Here is a 27149-nt window from a genome sequence, read left to right as displayed (position 1 = left end):
TTCTGTAGTCTGAGGTACAGACAGACGTTTCTGTGGCTAGCAGAGAAAAAGCAGAATGGTGTGTTGTTTCCCTTGTTTCCCTGGTGCCAGGATCAAGGATGTCTCAGAGAGGGTGCAGAATGTTCTCACGGGGGAGAGGGGCCAGCAGGAGGTCATTGTCCACATTGGAACCAACGACATTGGAAGGGAAAAGGTTGAGATTCTGAAGGGAACCTACAGAGAGTTAGGTAGAAATTTAAAAAGGAGGTTCTCAAGTAATATCTGGATTACTCCCAGTGCTACCAGCTAGTGAGAGCAAAAATAGGAGGATAGAGCAGATGAATGCATGGCTGAGGAGATGGTGTATGGGAGAAGGATTCACATTTTTGGATCATTGGAATCTCTTTTGGGGTAGAAGTGACCTGTACAAGAAGGACGGATTGCACCTAAATTGGAAGGGGACTAATATACTGGCAGGGAAATTTGCTAGAACTGCTTGGGAGGATTTAAACTAGTAAGGTGGGGGGTGGGGGACCCAGGGAGATAGTGAGGAAAGAGATCGATCTGAGACGGGCACAACTGAGAACAGGAGTGAGTCAAACAGTTCAGGGCAGGCAGGGACAAGGTAGGACTAATAAATTAAACTGTATTTATTTCAATGCAAGGGGCCTAACAGGAAAGGCAGATGAACTCAGGGCATGGTTAGGAACATGGGACTGGGATATCATAGCAATTACAGAAACATGGCTCAGGGATGGGCAGGACTGGCAGCTTAATGTTCCAGGATACAAATGCTACAGGAAGGATAGAAAGGGAGGCAAAAGAGGAGGGGGAGTGACATTTTTGATAAGGGATAGCATTACAGCTGTGCTAAGGATGGATATTCCTGGAAATACATTGAGGGAAGTTATTTGGGTGGAACTGAGAAATAAGAAAGGGATGATCACCTTATTGGGATTGTATTATAGACCCCCCAATAGTCAGAGGTAAATTGAGAAACAAACTTGTAAGGAGATCTCAGCTATCTGTAAGAATAATATGGTGGTTATGGTAGGGGATTTTAACTTTCCAAACATCAACTGGGACTGCCATAGTGTTAAAGGTTGAGATGGAGATGAATTTCTTAAGTGTGTACAAGACAATTTTCTGATTCAGTATGTGGATGTACCTACTAGAGAAAGTGCAAAACTTGACCTACTCTTGGGAAATAAGGCAGGGCAGGTGACTGAGGTGTCAGTGGGGGAGCACTTTGGGGCCAGCGACCATAATTCTATTCGTTTTAAAATAGCGATGGAAAAGGATAGACCAGATCTAAAAGTTGAAGTTCTAAATTGGAGAAAGGCCAATTTTGATGGTATTAGGCAAGAACTTTCAAAAGCTGATGGAGGCAGATGTTCGCAGGTAAAGGGACGGCTGGAAAATGGGAAGCCTTCAGAAATGAGATAGCAAGAATCCAGAGAAAGTATATTCCTGTCAGGGTGAAAGGGAAGGCTGGTAGCTATAGGGAATGCTGGATGACTAAAGAAATTGAGGGTTTGGTAAAGAAAAAGAAAGCATATGTTAGGTACAGACAGGATAGATCGAGTGAATCCTCAGAAGAGTATAAAGAAAGTAGGAGTATACTTAAGAAGGAAATCAGGAGGGCAAAACGAGGACATGAGATAGCTTTGGCAAATAGAATTAAGGAGAATCCAAAGGGGCTTTACAAATATATTAAGGACAAAAGGGTAACTAGGGAAGAGAATAGGGCCCCTCAAAGATCAGCAAGGTGGCCTTTTTGTGGATCCACAGAAAACGGGGGAGATACTAAATGAATATTTTGCATCAGTATTTACTGTGGAAAAGGATATGGAAGATATAGACTGTAGGGAAATAGATGGTGACATCTTGCAAAATATCCAGATTACAGAGGAGGAAGTGCTGGATGTCTTGAATCGGTTAAAGGTGGATAAATCCCCAGGACCTGATCAGGTGTACACGAGAACTCTGTGGGAAGCTAGAGAAGTGATTGCTGGGCCTCTTGCTGAGATATTTGTATCATCGATAGTCACAGGTGAAGTGCCAGAAGAGTGGAAGTTGGCAAACGTGGTGCCACTGTTTAAGAAGGGTGGTAAGGACAAGCCAGGGAACTATAGACCAGTGAGCCTGACCTCGGTGGTGGGCAAGTTGTTGGAGGGAATCCTGAGGGACAGGATGCACATGTATTTGGAAAGGCAAGGACTGATTCGGGATAATCAACATGGCTTTGTGCGTGGGAAATCATGTCTCACAAACTTGATTGAGTTTTTTGATGAAGTAACAAAGAAAATTGATGAAGGCAGAACAGTAGATGTGATCTATATGGACTTCATTAAGGCGTTCGACAAGGTTCCCCATGGGAGACTGATTCACAAGGTTAGATCTCATGGAATACAGGAGAACTAGCCATTTGGATACAGAACTGGCTCAAAGGTCGAAGACAGAGGGTGGTGGTGGAGGGTTGTTTTTCAGACTGGAGTCCTGTGACCAGTGGAGTGCCACAAGGATCGGTGCTGGGCCCTCTACTTTTTGTCATTTACATAAATGATTTGGATGCGAGCATAAGAGGTACAGTTAGTAAGTTTGTAGATGACACCAAAATTGGAGGTGTAGTGGACAGTGAAAATGGTTACCTCAGATTACAACAGGATCTTGATCAGATGGGCCAATGGGCTTAGAAGTGGCAGATGGAGTTTAATTCAGATAAATGCGAGGTGCTGCATTTTGGGAAAGCAAATCTTAACAGGACTTATACACTTAATGGTGAGGTCCTAGGGAGTGTTTCTGAACAAAGAGACCTTGGAGTGCAGGTTCATAGCTCCTTGAAAGTAGAGTCGCATTTGGTATGCTTTCCTTTATTGGTCAGAGTATTGAGTACAGGAGTTGGGAGGTCATGTTGCGGCTGTACAGGACATTGGTTAGGCCACTGTTGGAATATTGTGTGCAATTCTGGTCTCCTTTCTATTGGAAAGATGTTGTGAAACTTGAAAGGGTTCAGAAAAGATTCACAAGGATGTGGCCAGGGTTGGAGGATCTGAGCTACAGGGAGAGGCTGAACAGGCTGGGGCTGCTTTCCCTGGAGCGTCGGAGGCTGAGGGGTGACCTTATAGAGGTTTACAAAATTATGAGGGGCATGAATAGGATAAATAGATAAAGTCTTTTCCTTGGGGTCAGGGAGTCCAGAACTAGAGGGCATAGGTTTAGGGTGAGAGGGGAAGGATATAAAAGAGACCTAAGGGGCAACATTTTCACGCAGAGGTTGGTACGTGTATAGAATGAGCTGCCAGAGGATGTGATGGAGGCTGGTACAATTGCAACATTTAAGAGGCATTTGGATGGGTATATGAATAGGAAGGGTTTGGAGGGATATGGGCCGGGTGCTGACAGGTGGGACTAGATTGGATTGGGATACCTGGTCAGCATGGCTGGGTTGGACCGAAGGGTCTGTTTCCATGCTGTACATCTCTATGTCTCTATTCTCAGGCCTGGTATTGCATATGTCACATACAAAGTAACGTTCTGTCTTCATAAACTGCATCCACAAATTCAGAAGCTGAACCTTTATAGCTCCCACCTGTATCTTCAGCCTCTTATCCGAGTTTCTGATATCCTTGAATGTTTGTACCCTTCATTTTTAAACTGATTTTACCCAAATCATTTCATTAAAAGGACCTTACAGAAGACATACGATCATTCTTTTGGTATTGGTCACCATTAGATATTAGAATTTATTTATTATTGCGATTAGATATCAGAAAATTGAAATATTATTTTTGACACTCCTGATTAGATTATTAGCCAACTGCTGGACCTCACATTAAACAGTTTGATATTTGGTGAAGTCCTGAGTGGGATCTAACTGGTATGTGCAGGATGAGGTATGTGTGCAGAATCAGTCAATTCAAGGGGACAAACACATGGTTTGATAGAAATTCTTTGTGGAGTCAGGAGCAACATTAATGCTCTTTTCCATCTCAAGAAAAACGATTGTCAGATTTACCCATTTCTGGTCTCGTTAAGTGGCTCAATGCCACCTATTATCAGCAAGTGCTTGGACTGTCTTATTTTGTCATTTTTGCCAATTGTCGGACCACAATTGTTGAAGCCATTTTCCACGTGTGAGAGATGACAACATTTACCTTTCATCCTATTTTCAGTGAAACATGCTGGAGGAATTTGTTTTTGAAAACACAAGTTTAAGGTCATTTATTTTCTAAGCTACAGGAAGAAAGTTCTTGGAAAAATAATGAATCAGAGTCCACAGATAGGAACTAAAGATTCACATTGTGTCAACACTGACTTGGTTAGCGAGTGCTGATGTGATACATCAGCAATATGGTTTACCTTTCATTAAAAAAAAGAGGTTTGTGTTTGTAATACATTAACGTAACTGGTATGGGCACAGCATATATCGGTGACCAAAATAAGTTTCTTTGTTCTTCCTTTTTTTCTTCTTTTTTTTTGCAGCAGAGAGCGGCGGAAGCTGAAGTGAGATCGGAGCACAGAGGCTGTTGGGAAGATAAGTGATTGCTATTTAAGTACTTACCTCAAAGTATATAGCAGAGACTGGTGGGAGCTGGGCTGAAGTGAGGTCAGAGCACAGAGGCTGTTGGGAAAGTTAATGAGTGGTATTTAAGTAGGTGTGTTCTAGGCCCCAGGTCCTACACAGTAGGGCCTCGCACCCACCCTCCTCCTCTAACCTAATTAAGAGTCCACAGACTCACAGCAAAAATAAAGAGGTTCGAGGGGAGTGTCTGGTGAGAAAAGTGTGGGTCCTTGGATATAATGCAGAAGGTGCAGGTCCAGTTCATTCCAAAGAGGAAGAAATATCCTAAGGGGAGGCAGGGGCGGGCTGTGGCTGATGAGGGAAGTTAAGGACTGTGTAAAGATAAAAAAGAAGTATAACATAGCAAAGATGAGCAGGAAGCTAGAGGACTGGGAAACTTTTAAAGAGCAACAGAGGATAACTAAAAAGGCAATACACAGACAAAATAAATGAGGTATGAAGGCAAACTGGCCAAAATATGGAGGAGGATAATAAAAGCATTTTTAGGTATGTGAAAACAAAAAAGTGGGTAAGACTAAAATTGTCTCTTGAAGACAGAAGCAGGTGAATTTATTATGGGGAACAAGGAAATGGCAGAAGAGTTGAATAGGTACTTTGGATTTGTCTTCACTGGGGAAGACACAAGCAATCTCCCAGATGTAATAGGGCTGAAGGACCTAGGGTAACAGATGAACTGAAGGGAATTTATATTAGGCAGGAAATGGTGTTGGATAGACTGTTAGACCTAAAAGCTGCTCAGTCCCCAGGACCTTATGGTCTGCATCCCAGGGTATGTAAGGAAGTGGCTCTAGAAATCGTGAAAGCATTGGTAATCACTTTCCAATGTTCTACAGATTCAGAATCAGTTCCTGCAGATTGGAGGGTGGCTAATATTGTCCTAATCTTCAAGAAAGAAGGGAAAGAGAAAACAGGGAATATACACCGGTTAGCCTGACGTCAATGGTGGGAAAGATACTGGAATCAATTATAAAAGATGAAATTACATGTCATTTGGATCGCAGTAACAGGATAGGTCAGAGTCAGCATGGATTTATGAAGGGGAAATCGTGCTTAAGTAATCTTCTGGAAATTTTTGAGGATATAACTATGAAGATGGACAAGGGAGAGCCAGTGGATGTAGTCTACTTTGACTTTCAGAAAGCCTTTGATAGGAGATTAATGAGCAAAATTAGGGCACGTTGTATTGGTGGCAAAATTCTGACTTGTATTGAAAATTGACGGGCTGACAAGAAGCAAAGAGTAGTGATAAACGGGTCCCTTTCAGAATGGCAGGCGGTGACCACAAGATTCGGTGCTGGGACCACAGCTGTTTACAATATACATTAATGATATAGATGAAGGTATTAAAAGTGCTTTCAGCAAATTTGCTGATGACACAAGTTGGGTGGCAGGGTGAAATGTGAGGAGGATGTTTTGAGAAAACTGGGTGACTTGGACAGGCTAGGTGAGTGGATGGATGCATGGCAGATGCAGTCTAATGTGGATAAATGTGTGGTTAACCACTTTGGTGGCAAGAACAGGAAGGTAGATTACTATCTAAATGGAGTCAAGTTAGGTAAAGGGGAAGTACGAGATCTAGGTGTTCTTATACATCAGTCAATGAAAGCACACATGCAGGTACAGCAGGCACTGAAGAAAGCTAATAGCATGCTGGCCTTCATAACAAGAGGAATTGAGTATAGGAGCAAAGAGGTCCTTCTGCAGATGTACAGGGCCTTGGTGAGACCGCATCTGAAGTACTGTGTGCAGTTTTGGTCTCCAAATTTGAGGAAGGACATTCTGACTATTGAGGGAGTGCAGCGTAGGTTCACGAGGTCAATTCCCGGAATGGCAAGACTATCATATGTTGAAAGATTGGAGCAACTGGGCTTGTATACACTTGAGTTTAGAAAGATGAGAGTGGATCTGATTGAGACATATAAGAATATTAAAGGATTGGATGTCTGGAGGTAGTAAGCATGTTTCTGCTGATTGGTGAGTCCAGAACCAGAGGACACAGTTTAAAAATAAGGGGTAGGCCATTTAGAACACAGTTGAGGAGAAACTTCTTCACCCAGAGAGTGATGGATATATGGAATGCTCTGCCCCAGAAGGCAGTGAAGGCCAAGTATCTGGATATTTTCAAGAAAGAGATGGATAGAGCTCTTAAAGATAATGGAATCAAGATTTCTGGGGATAAGGCAGGAATAGGATACTGATTGAGGATGATCAGCCACGATCATAATGAAAGGTGGTGCTGGCTCGAAGGATCGAATGGCCTACTCCTGCACTTATTGTCTATTGTAATAGCAGGTAATACATTTTTGTCACCACAGGGTCAGTTGAGTAGCTTCGTCTTAGCTGCCTACTCTCACCAGTTGTAACAGAAGATTTGGGTCGTTGTAATAGAAAGGGTTACGAAGCGGCATGATAAGTAAATGAACACTAAACTGAGGAATGCTGGTGGTTCAGAGAAGGGAATGACAAGAGAAGTTAATTTCAAACACAGTAGTGAAGAAATCAGTCAACTACAATAAACGGAAACTTGTCCCAGTCTAGAGTTATTATGCAGACTGCTACTAATGGACCATTTTGGCTCACCATTTTTGCCTCTGAAATGTCATGTTTTGCTTTTGTCACATTAACTGAAATTTAAAAAATTAACCAATGAATAGAATTTGAATTTCACACTAACCAAGTTCCACTGGCAGCCTTCGGATAAGGTTCCCTTCAAGAAGCAATGTTTTAAGGCACCTGTAAAAGACAACATAAATATGAAGTGATCTGATTAAAACAAACTATACTTGTATATACTTCCTTTACCATAATAAAATGGTCCTAATACCTCACAATGCTGAAAATAGATGGTGGCGTTGGGTGGGTGGTGTTGGGGAACAGAGGTGAGAGCAGTGTTGGGGGCGTGGGGGTGGGGATGGTGTTGGGGTGGATGGGGGGTTCGGGTGGGGGAGTGGTGTTGGATGGAGTTTGGGGGGGCAGGGGTGGGGGTGGGTTTAGGGGGCAGGGGTGGGGCGGTGTTGGATGGGGTTTGGGGGGGTGGGTGTGGGTTTGCGGGGGTGGGGGTGGGGGTAGTATTCGATGGAATTTGGGGGGGCAGGTGGTGGGTGGGATTGGGGGCGGTTGGGGAGGAGGGCTCACATGCGGTTGTGTTGCTGCTGTCTCCTGAACGGGGAGCAGACTTAATAGAAAACTCCTGAGCCCCAGAGGAAAGGCATTGAATCGATTAATCGAATAATCAATTATTCGAATGAAATAGTGCCCGCCCAACTTGTTTGGATAACCGAGGTTCCCATATTTGGATACGATGCTGATGTTTGCACAGAAAGGAATGCTTGGGGTGGGGCCTGGATTGAAAGAAACCAAAGGGGTGGAAGTAATGGTGAGCTAAAGGGCAGTGACAGGTAACATATTATAATTGAGAATAATGGACTGGCAATATGAGAACAGGCTTTGAAGCTCCAAAGATAGTATTATGATTCTGTACTGTCAGGTTCAGCGTGAACAAACAGTCAGGGAAATCATGGGGTATATGCAGAGTTCAGAAGGGAGGCAAAAAATGGTTGTTTCAGTCTTGCTGATGCAGCGTTAGAGAAAATTCTAGCTTTACATATCAGAAAACACAGTTGTGGCTGTGGAGTTGAGATCAGCAGCAAGCTTGCAAATTATATGTTGTTAACATAAAATGGTAGCTAAACTCTATACATGTATTTTGCGGTGATATTGCTGGAGGACAAGGTAAAGATAAGGAAATGTGGTGGTATGGCACTTGGAGCACTCCTCTGAAGTTAGTACCATGGATTGGATTACAGCAGAGGGTTACTGCAGTGTCTATGACAAAGATGGCCTTGATCTTGTGGACAAGGTAAAAATGTTGACCATTAGTTTACTCTGAGAGTAAAGCCAACTCTGACCTCAATATCTGTATTTAACAGATTGGATGTGTGTTCAAAAGTGAACAATGAAGGTAGGAAGGTATTGCAGCTAACCTCAGAATTATTTAGCTGAAGGTGTCCCTGTGACCTCTGCCTGCAGGTGTCCTGCAGTTAGAAATGGTTTTCTTGTTCACTGTCTTCTTCCATTCAGGAATTCACTGACTCTGGTCATTTCCTTTCTAAGGCCTTAAACAGCCATCATTTGCAGAAGGAAAAATTAAGAGCATGCAGTAATCCCTAACTCTGAAAGGATGTGGTTAGGCCACTATTGGAATATTGCATGGTCTCCTTTCTATCGGAAGGCTGTGGTGAAACTTGAAAGGGTTCAGAAAAGATGTCCAAGGATGTTGCCACGGTTGGAGGATTTAAGCTATAGGGAGAGGCTGGGGCTGTTTTCCCTGGAGCATCGGAGGCTGAGGGGTGACCTTATAGAGGTTCATAAAATCATGAGGGGCATAGATAGGATAAATAGACAACGTCTTTTCCTTGGGGTAGGGGAGTCCAGAACTAGAGGGCATAGGTTTAGGGTGAGGGGGGAAAGATATAAAAGGGACCTAAGGGGCAACTTTTTAACATAGACAGTAGTGCGAGTATGGAATGAGCTGCCAGAGGAAGTGGTGGAGGCTGGTACAACTGGAACATTTAAAAGGCATCTGGATGGGTATATGAATAGGAAGAGTTCAGATAGATATGGGCCAAGTGCTGGCAAATGGGACTAGATTAAGTTGGGATATCTGGTCGGCATAGACGAGTTGGACCAAAGGGTCTGTTTCTGTGCTGTACATCTCTATGACTCCTTGTCTCTAACCCTGTTTAGCTCCTACCGGGGTACCCCTCCGGATTTGTCAGGGCATCTGATGTATGTCTTCAGAATCTCTATATTCAATGAAAATCCTGACTGTTCAATTATCATATCTGCTATACAAACCTGGATTGATATGATGGATTATTACTGCAGAGGGCAGCCTTCATCTGCAAGTCAGCCATCCAGACAGATGGTTGCTTTTCATCTAATTGTCCCAAAGTGTAATATTGGTGCCAGCCCATTGATTGACAAAGGTTAATTTGACTGATGAAGTGCTTCTCAACAAATATCAGCTGTACATGATCTTTTCTTTTAAATATTTGTTTTGGGATACAGGCAATGCTGACAAGGTAGGGTCAGTTGGTCATTTCTCACGTGAGACCAGAATCACATGAAGGAGGAGAAAAAGAATGGACCAGGAGCAATGCTGTACCTATTATCAAGAACTAAATGGCAGAAACAGGCAAAACCAAACTAAACATAATCAACAAACTTGTAAATAATTTCTGGGCCTGACTCAACTTCTTAGCAGCCACTGAGCAATTGGTAGTGGTGTTAATTTTAAGCAGCAGCCCAGAGTTAAAGTAAAATAATGATAGCTTTTGAAGCCCTACTTCAATAAAATGCTTCATGATGATGACTTTCATAACAAGTGACGGGGGATGGCTACGCCACATCACCATCAAAATGAAAATGGCAAGTGGTGTTTTTGCCATCCAGGAAGCAACAAAATAATCCCAGAAATGATTCCCCTTCGCCAGCTGTTTCAAGAAATTTTCAGAAAACTGGTTGGAATATTGAGGAAAGTTTAGGTCAAAAAAAGGGAGAGCAAGCAGAAGCTTGTGGCTTAAAGTGAAGGACTTTGATAGGTTTGCTGGCAGGTGTTCATGTAATTCATCCACAAAGCAAAATAATCTTCAAATTTCAGATTTTGCAAATTTAGTTGGCAGAGTTCAGATGAACTAATCTGTTTTTCAGATGAGGCATGAAACCGAAAACCCTTTCAGGAATAGGGAAGGTTAAAAGGATTATGGGCTAAGTGCTGGCATCTGGGACTAGATTAATTTAGGATATCTTGCCAGCATGGACGAATTGGACCGATAGGTCTGTTTCCGTGCTGTACATCTGTATGACATAAAATATCCCACCTATTTCCCGGTGTTGTCGTGCCGCAGCCAATGTCTCTCAGGCAACATCACAAAAACAACTGATCTGATCTTTATTACACTGCTGTTTGTGGGGGTTTACTGTTATCAACCAGGCTACTGCATTCCCGACATTACAACAGCCACAGCAGTTTAAAAGGCTGCAAAAGGTTTTGAAATGCACGGTGATCATGAAAGAACTTTATGTAATTACATCTTTCTTTTTGGACTTTGCAGTTATTACCATATTGTAAGCAGGCCACTAATCCAATGCTATGGTTATTGGACTTCCTCTGCTTTCAGTGACACATGCCCTCTTCATGATTAACATCCTTTGATTTCTTGCAAAGCATCTTGGAATGCATGATGTTCCTCCTTTTATATAAAAATACAAATGTTCTGACTGTAAGCAGATTTTTATTTATGGGAATTGAACTCTGCTTTATGTGCAACGCTTTAGTTGAAGCCTCCAATTGCCCTGCAATTATGTCAATTAAGTCTTTTGCACAATGCAACTGTATGACAAAAAGGTAATTGGGAGCTAATTAGTGGGTGTCGTGAACGGCTGATTGATTGATTACCACTGAGTTCGCATATGTTCGGATTTACTGGTCCTGTGGTGTTAACTGAAGCAGTGCTCAATGAAATTCAGCCAGGAGGAAACAACCACAAAACTTATTAGGTTGTACAAAACACAATTAAAAGTAGTAAATATGAATGTTTATGTGGTAAAAATCAAAGTAATTTTACCTTTAAAACAATATAGTATTAGAGGTATTAAAAGTTAAATTTGCAGGGCATTAATTCAATTAGGCCAGATGATATTGTTACAAAACAACTTTTGGGGTGGCACGGTGGCTCAGTCGTTAGCACTGCTGCTTCACAGCTCCAGGGACCTGGGTTCGATTTCCAGCCTCAAGCATCTGTCTGTGTGGAGTTTGCACATTCTTCCCGTGTCTGCCTGGGTTTCCTCCGGGTGCTCCGGTTTCCTCCCACAATCTAAAGATGTGTAAGTTAAGTGAATTGGCCATGCTAAGGTGTTCAGGGATGTGTAGGTTAGGTGCATTAGTCAGGGAGAATGTAAAGTAATGAGGTGGGGGGGATGGGATGCTCTTCAGAGGATTGGTGTGGATTTGTTGGGCCAGGTGGCCTGTTTCCACATTGTAGGGATTCTATGAAAGTTGGAGCAGTCAAGATGTACCAAAGTTGAAACATTCTTGGTGAACCACTTCATACAAAACAATCAATTTATTATATGCACTATTTGTGCAATCAAATAAGATTGTTGTCACATCAATTAATTTCATAGCTACAGAATTTTTTTGTAATATGCTAATCAAACATGAAGCAACGATTCTTGCCCTGAAAGAAAACTATTCACAAAGATCCTGTAATCTCTGTGACACAGAACTCCTTTTTCCCAACATCAATTTGAATCTGGCACAAGTTAAAAGGATGAGTTGACATTCAACTGCAGTGATGTCAGCTAGCTGGATAAGCAATCAAATTGAAGCATTCTCACAGACAGCAAACCAGAAAGTAAAATGCCCTGAATTTATCACATTTAAATATTTAACTTACAGACAGAAATTTTTAAAAATGAACCATAGACATGGAATTTTAAAAGAAATAAACTTTAGAAAGTGAAATTGAATAACATTCACAAATCTGTTCCTTCTAAGGCCTCAGCTGATTGGAGATATTTGGGTCCCTAGCAGAAGGAAGGTGGTGTGGTAGGACACAAATGGACAATCCTGTGATAACAGTCTTTGGGCCTTCCTGTTGCACTTCCTCATTGTTGGTGTGCAATGGTACCTCCCTCAACCCTTGTAGGGATGGGGTACCTGGAAGGAGGTCAAGATTCCTTGGCACCTTCTGGATGAGCAAATGCATGAATGCACTCATGGCTCACATGATGGACAGCAATGTCAAAGTACATGTATAACAGGTACTAAGTGTTCCTGTAAACTTGCTTGCCACAGCAACCGCCACCTAATGCATGGATTCAGACAAGTGCTTGTACGCCAAAGCTATGGCATCAGGTAGAACCTGGGCAGACTCTTTCCCAGTTGTATACCATTTTGACACCACTTCCATGCATCAGTCCTGCCAGTGGTTCAGGACATACTCAGGGATAGTGATGGTAGTGTCACTGTGTGTGAGATATAATTCTATGAGTATGACTTATGACAACTGAGGCTAGAAAAGAGCACTGTTGCCCAATACTCCAAAAGTCATAGCCTAAAATATAATATATTTCAGATACTAAAATAATCAATTAAATACTTTATCAGTTGTGGGTTTGAAATAAAAAAAAACTATTAGCCAGTTTTCTAAAGAAACAAAATTGTTATCAAAACAAGATTTTGCAATGAAGATGTACACAGCCAGTCAGGACTATCAAAGTATGAATGTTTATCCCTCTAAATATCCTCAAAACACACACACACACACACACACACATATACACACACACGCACAGATACACAAGCACATACATACAAAATACACACACAGACACAAACACATAAACACACAAACATAAACACACACAAGCACATACACAAACATGCACACAAACGCACACACACATACATATACAAACGTGCACACACATGAACACATACATGACACACACTCACGTGCACGCACACACCAAACACCCACAAACACAAACACACACACGCGCACACGAACACACACACACACACACACACAAACATACACTCTCTCTCTCTCTTTCTCTCTCTCTCTTTGTGCAAGTAAAGAGAAAAAGATGAATGTCATTGCAGATTTTTTTTTCAGGCTTTCTAAAAATAATAGTGTAAAAGGATAAATTACAGAATGTTTCAAAGTCTGTCACTGATGTTCTGACGTGTGTCAGTCACATCATTGTGTCCTTGGAGTCTTTCAGACGTAGATTATTCAAGATCTCGAATATTGAGCAGCCCTTTCCGTCACTTCCTCAGAAGAACAATTTTCACCCTAATGCGGGATATTTTCAGAAAAAGGAGACATCAACTGGGCAGCCCATTCTCACAGGTTTCATGTCCACCGACTGAAGAGCAGTTCCCAAAGCACTTGTCTAACGACAAATTAAATGCCCCCAGCAAAGCAGGCAGTTATTAGCAGTTATGTGATGTCTGGAAATCGCATGTGATGAAGGTTTATGATATACTATTATTATTTGGTAAATGAAATTTAAAGTAGACAGAATCATACACCTTTAAGTTTAGTTTATATTTTTGTATTAATAGTCACAGAAATGTACAGCAGGAAACAGACCCTTCAGTCCAACTCATCCATGCCGACCAGATATCTCAACCTAATCTAGTCCCACCTGCCAGCACCTGCCCTATATACCTCCAAACCCTTCCTATTTATATACCCATCCAGATGCCTTTTAAATGTTGCAATTGTACCAGCCTCCACCACTTCCTCTGGCAGCTCATTCCATATATGTACCACTCTCTGCATGAAAAGGTTCCTCCTTTTATATCTTTCCCCTCTCACCCTAAACCCATGCCCTCTAGTTCTGGACTCCCCGACCCCAGGGAAAAGACTTTATCTATTTATTCTATCCATGCCCCACATGATTTTATTAACCTCTATAAGATCACCCCTCAGCCTCCGATGCTCCAGGGAAAATAGCCCAGCCTATTCAACCTCTCCCTGTAGCTCAAATCCTCGAACTCTAGCAACATCCTTGTAAATCTTTTCTGAACCCTTTCATATTTCACAACATAGGAAGGAGGACCAGAATTGCACGCAATATTCCAACAGTGGCCTAACCGATGTTCTGTACAGCTGCAACATGATCTCCCAACTCCTGTACTCAATACTCTGCCCAATAAATGAAAGCATATCAAATGCCTTCTTCATTATCCTATCTACCTACGAATCTACTTTCAAGATGCTATGAACCTGCACTCCAAGGTCTCTCTGTTCAGCAACACTCCCTAGGATCTTAACATTGAGTGTATAAGTCCTGCTAAGATTTGCTTTCCCAAAATACAGCACCTCACATTTATCTAAATTAAACTCCATCTGCCACTCCTCAGCCCATTGGCCCCTCTGATCAATATCCCATTGTACTCTGAGGTAACCTTCTTCGCTGTCCACTATACCTCCAATTTTGGTATCATCTGCAAAATTACTAACAATACCTCTGACGTTCACATCCAAATCATTTATATAAATGACGAAAAGTAATGGACTCAGTACTGATCCTTGTGGCACTCCAATGGGAATGTTTGAACATTCTTCAAAAAAAGAGTTTGTAACAAAAATGGAAATGGCTGGAGAAACTCAGCATGTCTGGCAGCATCTGGCGGCACGGTGGCACAGTGGTTAGCACTGCTGCCTCACAGCACCAGAGATCCGGGTTCAATTCCCGCCTCAGGTGACTAACTGTGTGGAGTTTGCACGTTCTCCCCGTGTCTGCGTGGGTTTCCTCCGGGTGCTCCGGTTTCCTCCCACAGTCCAAAGATGTGCAGGTCAGGTGAATTGGCCATGCTAAATTGCCCGTAGTGTTAGGTAAGGGGTAAATGTAGGGGTATGGGTGGGTTGCGCTTCGGCGGGGCGGTGTGGACTTGTTGGGCCGAAGGGCCTGTTTCCACACTGTAAGTAATCTAATCTAATCTAATCTAATCTGTGGGAAGAAAGCAGAGTTAGCATTTCAAATCTGATGACTCTTCATCAGAACATTCAGTAGCTAGGAAAAAGTGGTGTTTATGCTGAAGCCAAAGTTTGGCATAGAAAGGGGGGAAGAGGAGAGCTGAGCAGATTCACTGTTCACAATGTGGTCTCCCTACATTAGGGAGACAAAACATAGAGAGGATGACCCTGAGCTTCCAGATGTCTGCCACTTCAACACACTGCTGCGTTCCCATGCCAACATTTTTGTCACAGGCCTGATGTAATGTTCCACTCAGACTCAAGGCAAGTTCGAAGAACAACATTTTCCACTTGAGGATCCTGCAGTCTCTTGGACTCAACATTGAGTTCAATAAAGTTAGAGTCTACTTCCATCCTTCCACATTTTCTTTCATCCACCCCACACCCATTCCGGTCATTGCATTCCTGTTGCTTTTACCATAGCTACATTCCTACATACTACTTGGCCTACACAAATAGGAAAGGTTTACAAAGATATGGGCCAGGAGCAGACAGGTGAGAAGAGTTTAGTTTGGGACTATGTTTGGCGTGGACTGGTTGGACCAAAGGGTCTGTTTCCATGCTGTCTGACTCTATGACTATGACTATTATCGCATCATATGGGTTGCATTCAGCACAGTTCATTCACTCCCATCTTTTATATCGTTCAATTCAGCTTTTCTTCTCTCCTGGCCTGCTATCCATCATCTCCTTGTTTACCTACTCCATTCATATCATCCCCTGGGCTCTGTCTCCACCAATCTGTTCACCCCCCCCCCTCCTTCCATTTCTTTTTCAGCATAAATACCATTTTTTCCTAATTACTAACAGGTTCTGATGAAGACATTAACTCTGCTTTCTTCCTACAGATGCTGCCAGACCCACTGAGTTTCTCCAGCAATTTCTGTTTTTGTTTCAGATCTCCAGCATCTGAAGATGTTTTATTGTATGTAAGAGTTTGAGCGGCTCCCTTAGCGTGACTTCAATTTTACTTATCTCATTTGAGAAATAAAGAGTTACCTTTCCTCTTGATAAAAACTTTCTGAAATTCTCAGGTATCTTATTCACTTTTCATACTCTCAATATTTTTATGTGATCTCACAACGACAGTCAGAGCTCTCAAGATGTTAGAAAGGAAGATTCAGTCAGACTGAAAGGATTAATTGCTCTGTTGTAGCTTCTGGTCAATGTTGGCTGGTCAGTTCAGTTTCATTTCTGAATTTACTTTCTATAGCAGTTTGATGTAAATGAATGGTTGCTAGGTAATTTCAGCAGTATTTACAAATCAAACACATTTTTCTGCGTTTGGAGTCATATACACCCAGGGAAGGATTGCAGATTTTCTTCTTTGAAGGACATTAGTGACCCAGATTTATTTTTTACAATACTAGACAGTGGTTTTATCGTCAGCATTATGGAGACTACATATTAATTCTAGATTTTTAAATTGAATATAAATGCCACCAACTGGGATTTAAATCTGTGTCTGGAGAGAATTACCTTCGGCCTGTGGTTTGCTAGTTTAGTGACTCTACCAGTATACATCGTCTCCCCTAACAATGCTTGTTCTTTGATGAATCTTATTCTTCTCACCATCAACCAAACAGTAGCAATCAAAATGAACCATCACACATCAAAATTAGTTGGTACAAACAAATCTCGTGGAAACATAGCAATGAATCATAAACAAACATATCCACATCAATCAAACTGAAACAAAACACAGTGAAGATTACAAATGATAGATCAAATACTGAAGAAGCTTGGGTTCTGCAGCATCTCTGCAGAGAGAACTCAGTTCTGGAAATGAGTCATACCGAATCTGAAACATTAAATCTGCTTTTCTCTCTCCACAGATGCTGCCAGACCTGCTGATCTGCTCCACCATTCTGTGTTTGGTTCGGATAGCCACATTATTTCCTGGCATTTACAAGGTGTCCACCTTTAATGCTGCCCTGCCTAGCATTTTCATTTTTAATGTCAGTAAACTATTCGGATTAAAAGTTTTGTGGGGTGTTGCAGGTGTCGTTTTAGCATTTTTTAAAAACTATATTACAGAACCCGTGCCAATTAGCACCATTTCTTTGTTTCCGTGCTCTCTCAGATGTGAGGTTGCCCCCAACCTTCGGACTTGCAGATTCTTCTGATGATGTACCTCTACCCATGGTCTGCATCAAGGAGCCCCCACCCACAAAGCACCCAGCCACACAACGGATGCCTATCAGCACCACCCCAAGAGGTTGCTACCATCCGCAGGGCCTGCTCAGTTCTGCTAGCTGGCCCACAGGATGCTGACTATGACTGAGCATGGCAGACCTCTACCCTTAGCCTGCAGATGCCAACCATGACAGAGTGTGACAGCAGTCCAGTAATGTAGCCTTCGGCCCAACAAGTCCACACCAACCCGCCAAAGCGCAACCCACCCAGACCCATTTACCCCTGCCCTTAACACTACGGGCAACTTAGCATGGCCAATTCACCTAACCTGCACATCTTTGGACTGAGGGAGGAAACCGGAGCACCCGGAGGAAACCCACGCAGACACGGGGAGAATGTGCAAACTCCACACAGACAGTTGCCTGAGGCGGGAATTGAACCCGGGTCTCTGGCGCTGTGAGGCAGCAGTGCTAACCACTGTGACACCGTGCTGCCCACGGCAATATGAGAAAGCTGTATTCCGCTTGGACCAGAATAGCCATCACCTTGAAATCCCAGCCCAGACAGAACCCATCAGCGGCCCCAGGAGCCATGAACTACACAAGTCTGTTTGCCATCACAAAGGGAGGAGACAGAGAGTGCCAGCGGGCTCAGCCATACCAGCACACCGTGCGCCCCCTCCACCCAGTCAGTGGGCAAATGCCGTGGCACTTGCCAAGGTGGACCCTAGACACAGCATCAGCAGCAAGAGGCTCTGTAGATTCCCAAAAGACAAATCCAGACAGTGGTCACAATATGGCCAGGAATATGCAATGTTCCCAAAAAGGAGGCTCAGAGCTCATTGAGGAAAGCGCCCCCCACCCCCTTTCTCCAACCCCATCCCCAACCACTTCCAGTTTTAATTTCCACCGATCTACTACACAAAGCCCTGTAACTAGAATGTTGCATTTTTCTTTTATATTTTTAACTGTATTTTATTTTAACAGTTACTTAACCAATGTCTGAATTTAGCCGCTACAATATTTCAACTTAAAAGGTACAAGTGTAATATTTTACTTTTTTCTGTTAAGGAGGGCACTATAGTTCATATTTACAATTGATCTCTGTGAAATTCAAAGCTTTTCTTAAAGTTATCTTTTTCAGGAATACAACCCTAACTTTAATTGAGAACATGCTGTATTCTCATATTCAAAATTCAATATTTACTCAAATACAAAGTTAACAAATTTCAAAAATAAATGATTTGACTTCTCGAGAATGCAAAATTAGGCATGTAAAACTAGTTTCTGATTTTTAATTTATTTTGTTGACCAGTAATGCTGTTCTGAAATTGTATGTTCATCTGTATCGATAACACTTTTGCTTTCATTCCCAGATTAGTTTCTCATTTTCTCAAAAGGTGTTTCTGTTTTTCCTACCAAGGTGGGTCACCTTGCCCCTATCTATGTTAAAGTTCATTTGCCACTTAACTCCCAATTCTAAAGTTTACAAATGTTTTCTTTCATTACCGTATATACTCGTGTATAAATCGATCTCATGTAAAAGTCAACCCCTTATTTTTGGCCAAAAAATCTTGTATTTTCCATATATCTCATGTAAAAGTTGACTCTACTACATGGCATTATAAAATTCTTACAAAACAAACTGCATGTTCCCATTAACCCACTTAAACGAAATCACATTCATTCACTCATACCGGTAACTCTATTGATCGCTCTTTGTTTACTATATTGTGTCTCTATTCATTCATTCATAACTCTACTTAGCCCAGTTGGTTTACTACAGCACGTTTTGGTTCATTCATTCATTCAGACCAGTACTAAATCGATCGGTATTTACTGCATTTTGTTCACTATACATCCAAAAGTTAATATCGTTAAAAAGTTTATCATTTTAATTGTGCCACTATATTGGAATAAAAGTGAGATGTATTAGCTACATGTATCTTTAATCCTTTGACAAACTTGTTAATGTTGCTGAGGTTCATTACACATGAGAGTACGTAGGTGGGAAACGGAGGAATTTGGTGGGCAAGTTCAAGGCGCTTACACATTTAAAATTTAATAAATGTTTCATTTTTAAGTGCGCCATTATACCAGGCCATGACAGTGTTGAACAGCATGATTTTTCAGGATTTCAATGAACTTATTTTTAAAATATATTTTAATTGAAGAAATAAATTTTTAGCTATTACAACAATTCAAAGCAGTACAAAAAAAACAAGCAAAAAAAAATACAATCCACCCTCATGTACAAACATATAAACTTATGTAGAAAAACATAGAATTTAAAAAAAAATAGCTATTCAACTAAATAAGTTACCAAGAACAAACTAATAAATAGTGATAATTCAGCTCAGCCAAACAAGACCCTCTTACGTTCACAGTTCCTCCTCCTCAGATAATGGACTCGTAAAACACAAACATTACGACTATATAAAAGCCATTGTTAATGTGGCAGATAAATCTGTGTCCAGATATTCCAAAAAGGGCTGCCATGTCTTATAAAAATTCTCATTTTTGTGGTGTACCATATTTGTGAGAAAATCCAAGGGAATATACTCCATAACAATCTTCTGCTAATCCGACAGGCCCAGGGGGTTTTCGGATAGCCAAGATCTTCTTTCTTGCACAGAAAGCTAGGATATTGAAAAGTTTATTTCTTTTGCGCATCTGCAGGGAACACACTGAGCAGGCCCAGAAGAAGAGAAGTCGGGTCCTTCTCCACCCTTATACCCTTGCACCTGCCACAACACTCCAATATGTTTGCAGCCTACCAGACACAACAGGTAAGAGTGCCTGCACAGACCTTGCACTTGGGACATGTTGAAGATATCCCTAATTTAAGTTTTGACAAATGGTAAGGAGCCAAGTGGACTCTGTTGAGAATCTTCAACTGTAAGAAATGGGTCCTATTATATATTGATATCTTCCCATGCCTCTGAGGAAATGTCAACACCTAGCTTTCTCTCCCACACCCTGCAGAATCGATCGAACTCAGCTGCGGGGGCACCCTCCAACTGATGATATAAAGTACTGACATGAAGTGTATTCTTATCACTGAGCATCCCCTTCTCTCTGTCGGATTTGTAGTGATCAGTCAAAAGTGAAGTGTTTTATTGAATAAAATCCCTAACTTGAAAAAAATGAGAAAAGTCCCTATTAGAGAGCTCGTATTTCTGTACTGACTGATTGAAGGACATCATTACGTCTCCCTCAAATAAATCGCCCATGCAAGACACACGCTGAGTTGCCCAGCGCTTAAAACCTGAATCTATCATACCTAGTTGAAAACCCAGCATACCCACTAAAGGTGTAAAAGAAGATGTTTTGCCAATATTGCCTTCCCTCTGCCGAATTGCCCTCCATGCTTTAACAGTATTGATGACTATTGGGTTATGGCAATACTTACTAACCAGCCTCATTTTGTCCAAAAACAGCAAACTGATAAGGGGGCACCTTGTCTGGCAGGCTTCGATATCTAGCTATATTGAAAGAGGATCCCCACAAGCCCAATCACTCATGTAGGATAAAAGCAAGCGTAGTTGGTAGTTGTTAGTGTCTGGAAGATCCACTCCCCCCAATCTGTGAGGCAATTGCAGTTTGGCTAATTTAATGAGGGACTGCTTACAATACCAAATAAAGGAACTGAACCAGCCATTCAGTCTCCTGAATATTTGCTTATTGAAAATCAGGGGGAGCATCTGTATAGTGTATAGCAAATGGGGGAGAATATTCATCTTAATAAGCACTATCCGCCCCAACCACGAGACTGGAAGTGCCTCCCATCTTTGAAGATCTTGTTTAATTTTGTCAAATAATTGAACAAAATTGGCTTTGAACAGCCAATCCAGAACTGGAGTAATGAATATGCCCAAATACACAAAACTCCCTGTGACCATCTAAATGGGGATAGATGATCACCCTCAAGACCTAGCATCTTCGTAAGACCACCCAGAGGCATAGCTTATGATTTCGCAAAATTGTTCTTATACCCAGAAAAAGCGCCAAACAAGGAGATGCATTGTATCTGGAGGGGCACTGAAACTGCTGGATTTGACAAAAAAATTAGGACAAAGTCCACATACAACAAAGTCTAACGTAATTTTGACCCCACTTCTGGAGCTGGTATATTGGGATTCCCACGAATGGCCTCTGCCAATAGTTCAATCAGCAATGTAAAAAGCAATGGTGTAAGGGGACAGTCCTGCCAGCTGCCCCTAAAAATGTTAAAATTGCTTGATCGTACCCCTTTGGTGATGACTGCCGCGAGAGGGCCACCATTGAGAACCTTTACCCATCTTATAAAGACTTCGCCCAAACCAAAACGCTCCAGAGTATAGAAATGATATGGTCACTCAACTCAGTCAAATGCCTTCTCTGTATTTAGATAAATCACCAATCCCTGTGTTAGCTGTTGTTGACACGTTTGAATTACATTAAACAGCCTCCTAACATTATTGGAGGATTGTGGCCCTTTATGAAGCCCGACTGATCCTCTTCAACAATACAAGGTAACACAGTCTCCAGCCTTAACGCAAGAGTCTTAGAGAGGATTTTAAAGTCCAGATTTAAGAGTGAAATGGGCCTTTAAGAAGCTCAGTCCTCTGGGACCTTCCCTTTTTTAAGAATAAGTGAAATATTGGCCACTCTCACTGTAGGTGGCATGGTGGCTCAGTGGCTAGCACTGCTGCCCCACAGTGCCAGGGACCCAGGTTCAATTCCAGCATTGGGCAACGGTCTGTGTGGAGTTTGCACATTCTCCCCATGTCTGCGTGGGTTTGCTCTGGATCCCTCCCACAGTCTAAAGATGTGCAGGTCAGGTGAATTGGCCATTCTAAATCTCCCATAATGTTAGCTGTGTTAGTCAGATGGACATGGGTCTGGGTGGGTTACTCTTCAGAGGGTTAGTGTGGACTTGTTGGGCTAAAGGGCCTGTTTCCACACTATAGGGAACCTAATCTAATCTCTCAAGAGATGGTGGGAGACAATCACGACTGTATGAATCATTAAACATTTTGAGCATCAGACCTGAGAGTATGTTTATAAATTCCTTATAGAATTCACTGGGAAGTCCATCAGGACCGGGCGCCTTTCCACTCTGAAGCTGCCTCACAGCTTCCTGCAATTCTTGCTCTGATAACGGGCATTGAGAAATGACTCTTGTTCGGGGGTCATGCCAAGGAACTTCAGATCCTTAAAAAATATTCCATTTTGGCCCACCTGTCCTTACAACCCTCAGATTATTATAATTTAAGAGTAAAATCTCTGGAATGCCACATTAATCTTCCCTGATTGCCATAATGGCTTGTGGGGCATTCCTTCTCTTGGTGAGTACGCTAAGTATTTGCCTGGCCTGTCACCATGCTCATATAACCTTTGCTTTGCAAAACGAAGCTCCTTCTTTGCCATCTGTATGAGCATGGAATTCAACGCAGACTACAGCGCTGTAATCCTCTGTAGCTTGACCAACAAGGGTCTGTCAAAGTAAGCCTACTCGGCTGCCTTCAACCGCGCTTCAAGGAGACATTGCTGCTCACCCTTCTGCCGCTTCCTACTGGCAGAGTCGGAAATAACTACCCCCGGCATAGGCTTTGGCAGTTTCCCAAAGGACAGATGGACTATCAACCGAGCCTGAATTAATGTCTAGGAATGCCCGAAATTCCCTAGAGAAATACTCCGCAAACGTATTATCCTTGTGGATAAAGGGATCCATTCACCAGTGCCTCGAACCTACTGTAACGTCCTTAACCTTAACCAACTGAAGCATGATCGGAGATTTTAATATTACGAATTATACAAGATGCCACAAAGTCCAGGGTTGCCACAGGGGTCAGAAAAGAAATCAATCCTGGTGTGACATCTGTGTGGATTGGAGAAAAATGTAAAATCCCTACCTGTAGGGTGGAGACGCCTCCAGCCGTCCACCAACCCTAACTCCCCACATAGACCCATTAACTGTTTAGTTTAGTTTGTACAGAGGGTATTGAGGGACCTTTGGGCAACATGTCTACTGTGAAATCCATGAGACAGTTAAAATCTCCCCCTATAATGATGGGCTGGGACTCAAGACTTATCAGTTTAGAAAACGCATGTGCTGGATGAGCTGGAGGGCAATAAACATTTAAAACACCATATTCTTCCCCATTTATCAAAGTTTTAAGAATTACAAATCTCCCGTGTATGTCTTTAACACATTCTAGTAGTTTAATTGGGAGATTCTTCCTAATCAATATAGCCACTCCCCTACTTCTGGTATTAAATGATGAAAAATAAACTCGGTCAAAGCCATTCTGCTGTAATTTCAAATACTCCCTGTCATCCAAGTGTGTCTCCTGTAACAAAGCAATATCTACCTTCTCCCTTCTAAGACTCAAGTGTAGCTTCTTCATCTTAATTGGTGAGTGACTTCCCTTGATTTTCCAGGTACACAATTTAATCATGTCATTAGCCATAACCTTTTGCAGTAACATTTAACTTCGAGAGAGGAGGAACTCGAACCACAAATCACTGAGCCTTAGTGTCACATGATCCACTGAACATTAAAACCACATAAACTAAAAGCACTGCATTCAACAAACCTACAAAACTATTAAAAATTAAAAACAACAAAAACCAACATACAAAGCACCAATGGTGCTGAACAGGGGAACTCATCCGCTTCCCAGAGGGGACAACTGCCCATCAGTAAGCATCTAACCATCCCACCCACCTTCATTTCTCCCAGCTACAACCGCATGGTGAACGCAAGCAGAAAAGAAAGTAAATACTCTATAGAATGCCAATATGTATAAAATAAAAAGCTGCCAAAGAAAAAAAGGGGTAAATACCCCACCCATCCTTTGGTATATCTTAATTTAGAAATTGAAAATGCACATCTCAACCACCACAAAACATAGTTTAAGCCAAAGTATTATCAATAGAAAAAAAATAGAAAAAGAAAACTCCAACCAGACTTCCTCCATTTCCTTTACAAAATGACAAAGATATATCCAAACAACACTACTATTTATACATACTAAATTGTTTGATTAGGTTAATTTGTCCACAAAGTCTCTTGCCCTTCTCTGAAGTGTCAAAGAGATGTGTCGATACATCTTAGGTGAACCGTAGCACCGCCGGAAACCTCAGGGAGTACTGAATCCCAAGCTCCCTCAGTCTTCTCTTGTCACCGTCGTAAGATTTTATTTTTTGGATCATCACTGTTGAGAACTCCTGGAAGAACATGGTCTTAAAGCCCTCGTAAACTCAGGCCTTTTGATTCATCCCCTGGATTCTGGAAGCTTCCATGATTCTCTCTTTATCCCGATGGTGATGGAACTGCACCAGGGGAAGATGAGGACATTGACCCAGACCCGATCTCCACGCTACAACCCGGTGAGCCCTCTCGATCTTCAATCCTCTCATTCCAGCTGCCAAATCAAGGAATTTTGGCAGCCAGTCCTCAATAAATTCTGCAGGCCACTCTCCTTCCTTACCCTCAGGCAGATCGATGATCCGAATGTTTTTTCTCCTATCCCTGTTCTCCAGATCATCTACTTGTTCGTGCAAAGTACGGACCTGCATCTCCAGGGCTTGGATCCTATCCTTGGATGAACTGGCATCAGCTTCCACCACTGTGAGCTTGTGCTCCACCTCATCCGTCCTCTTCTCCAGGTCTCCCAGCTGCTGCTCAGGCTTATGCAGCATGAAAGAGATTGGAGCCAGCTTCTCTTCAATCTGTTTCCCCAACATCACACGAGATTTCGCAGGCTCATTCACCAGGGTCTGGAAGGTAATAGGGTCCGAGGATCCTGCAGGCTGGGTTGCAGACTCGGCCTCGGAAACTCCTCCTCCTTTTTTCAGCATCTCTGGACAGCTGGAAACACAGGTAAGTTAACTTTCAAAAGTTTCTTGGGACTCTATGATCTTTCTGGAGTCCCAGGAAATCACGATGCTCCAAGTTGGGCGGATTGAAAGGTCATCCTGCTTGTGCTGTGATGCGGAGCTCTGCAATGCGATCTTCCTAGATCACCCACCTTCTTGGATCCCCTCAGTGAATCTTTGATATGTTGGATTTTTGTACCAGTATGTATTAATAAAATTTCCTTCCAGTAATTCATTCTTATTTGTCTTGCTTTTATCCAGTAACTACCTTTACCATAATCCATTGTGTTTTTCTTCTTTACCTAGGATTAGTTGAGCGATCAAATTGACTACTGATAATATTTTAAAGGGCCGCATGAATTTCAGCTCCTCAAACTAGTACCCGTGTAATAGTTGACCCTATAAATTGAACCTTTAAGAACAGTCTAAAAAAATTGACTTTTACATGAGTGCACATGGTACGTTGCATTCTTTCTCAGTATTAGCTGTACTCCCAAATTGATACCGTCTTGAAATTCTGATTGCTAATTATTCTCATCCAAATCATAAATTCAAATTATGAATATAATTATAAAGCTGATCCATCATCCTCCAAACTTACTTCACAAAAGTAATGTGATAATGGTCTGATCATTTGCTTTTAGTGATGTTGGCTGAGGGATCAATATTGGCAGGGCACCAAAGATATTGTAAATGCTCTGCAAAATGGCACCACAGAATTCTTTACATCTGCCTGAGAGCATACAAACCTCACTTTCATTAATTTTTATCCAAGGTGTAACACCTCTGACAATGTAGTAATTGTCACTACATCATTGCAGCACTAGCTTGAATTCTGTGCTCATGTCTCTGATAAAATAACTACAGGTTCTTAGCAGGAAAATAATAACTGACCAGTTACTCTCAATATTTTCTCTCCTGGTAATAAATAACACAATGAAAAGAGGCACACAACTATATGTTTTTAAGTCAATAAGAAAAGTTGTCAAACCTATGGTCTCCGATTGAGCAAGGAAGACTTTTGAGTTTATTGTTTCGTAAATCCAGCCAGACAAGATTTGGTAATTGATGAAAGAAATCCTCAGAAAGTTCAGATATGGCATTTCCTTCCAGATACAAATGCTATTGGAAAAAATTATTTTAGTGATTCATGTGAGAATAGACATCTTATGATTAAATAAGTGAAAAAGTTGCATTTGTTTTAATAACGTTCACAGCCTCAGGACAGCTCAATGTGTTTTACAGCCAGTGAAGTACTGTACTTTGAGAGCATAGTTACTCTTGCTGTCTAAGGCATACAGTAACCCATTTGCACAAAACTCCCACAATCAGTAATGTGATAGTGACCAGATTATTTGGTTTTAGGAATGGTGATTGAGGGAACAATATTAGCCAAAAATGCAGGAAATATATCTTGTCCTTTTAAGGAAACACGTCGTCGTTTTGCATTTTGTTTTAAAATTTCATTCAAAAGACAGTATTCCCAAGACAGTAGCTCTTCAATACTGCACAGGAATATATCATATTAAACAAATTAAATAATCAAATTATAGTTCAATTCAAAATATAGAATTAATTTGCTTCATTAGCAGTTGGAGGTGTGAAGATGAAATTTCATTTTCCATTGCCAGCAAGGAGAAAATGTGATTAAAATTTATTTTTCTTGAACATTTTATTTGAAGTGATGATTGTGTTTGTCCTAATCTTTTTAGCCATCAACTAATTTGCACTTTTACATATTTGTAGACATGCAAGCATGTTGCTCAGGCACTGGGAAAGCATAAGACCATAAGATGAGGCCATTCAGCCCATTGGGTCTGCACTGCCATTCAATCATGGCTGGTAGGTTTCTCAGGGAAAAGTGAGGACTGCAGATGCGAGAGATCAGACTCGAGAGTGTGGTGCTGGAAAAGCATAGTAGGTCAGGCAGTATCCAAGGAGTAGGAGAAAGGATGTTTCGGGTATAAGCCCTTCATCTGGAATGCTGGGGGGGGGGGGGGGGGGGTGATGGTGAAGGGGGCTGAGAGA

At 41.8% G+C, this 27149-nt stretch overlaps 1 protein-coding gene across 1 annotated transcript in view; it reads right to left on the bottom strand.

Annotated features, from left to right (window-relative positions):
- The window catches only part of LOC140463727 (leucine-rich repeat-containing protein 27-like), a 76487-nt gene that overhangs the window by 34204 nt on the left and 15134 nt on the right, over positions 1–27149 (bottom strand). Inside the window, exons 2-3 of the mRNA XM_072558073.1 lie at positions 26113–26243; positions 7239–7297 (exon numbers count right to left, since the gene is read on the bottom strand). Of these exons, the coding sequence (XP_072414174.1) occupies positions 7239–7297; positions 26113–26243 (190 nt within the window). The remainder of the gene's footprint in view (positions 1–7238; positions 7298–26112; positions 26244–27149) is intronic.

This window comes from Chiloscyllium punctatum, chromosome 38 (assembly GCF_047496795.1).
Source record: "Chiloscyllium punctatum isolate Juve2018m chromosome 38, sChiPun1.3, whole genome shotgun sequence".
Lineage (NCBI taxonomy): Eukaryota > Metazoa > Chordata > Chondrichthyes > Orectolobiformes > Hemiscylliidae > Chiloscyllium > Chiloscyllium punctatum.
This window is presented reverse-complemented; position numbering and strand designations above follow the sequence as displayed.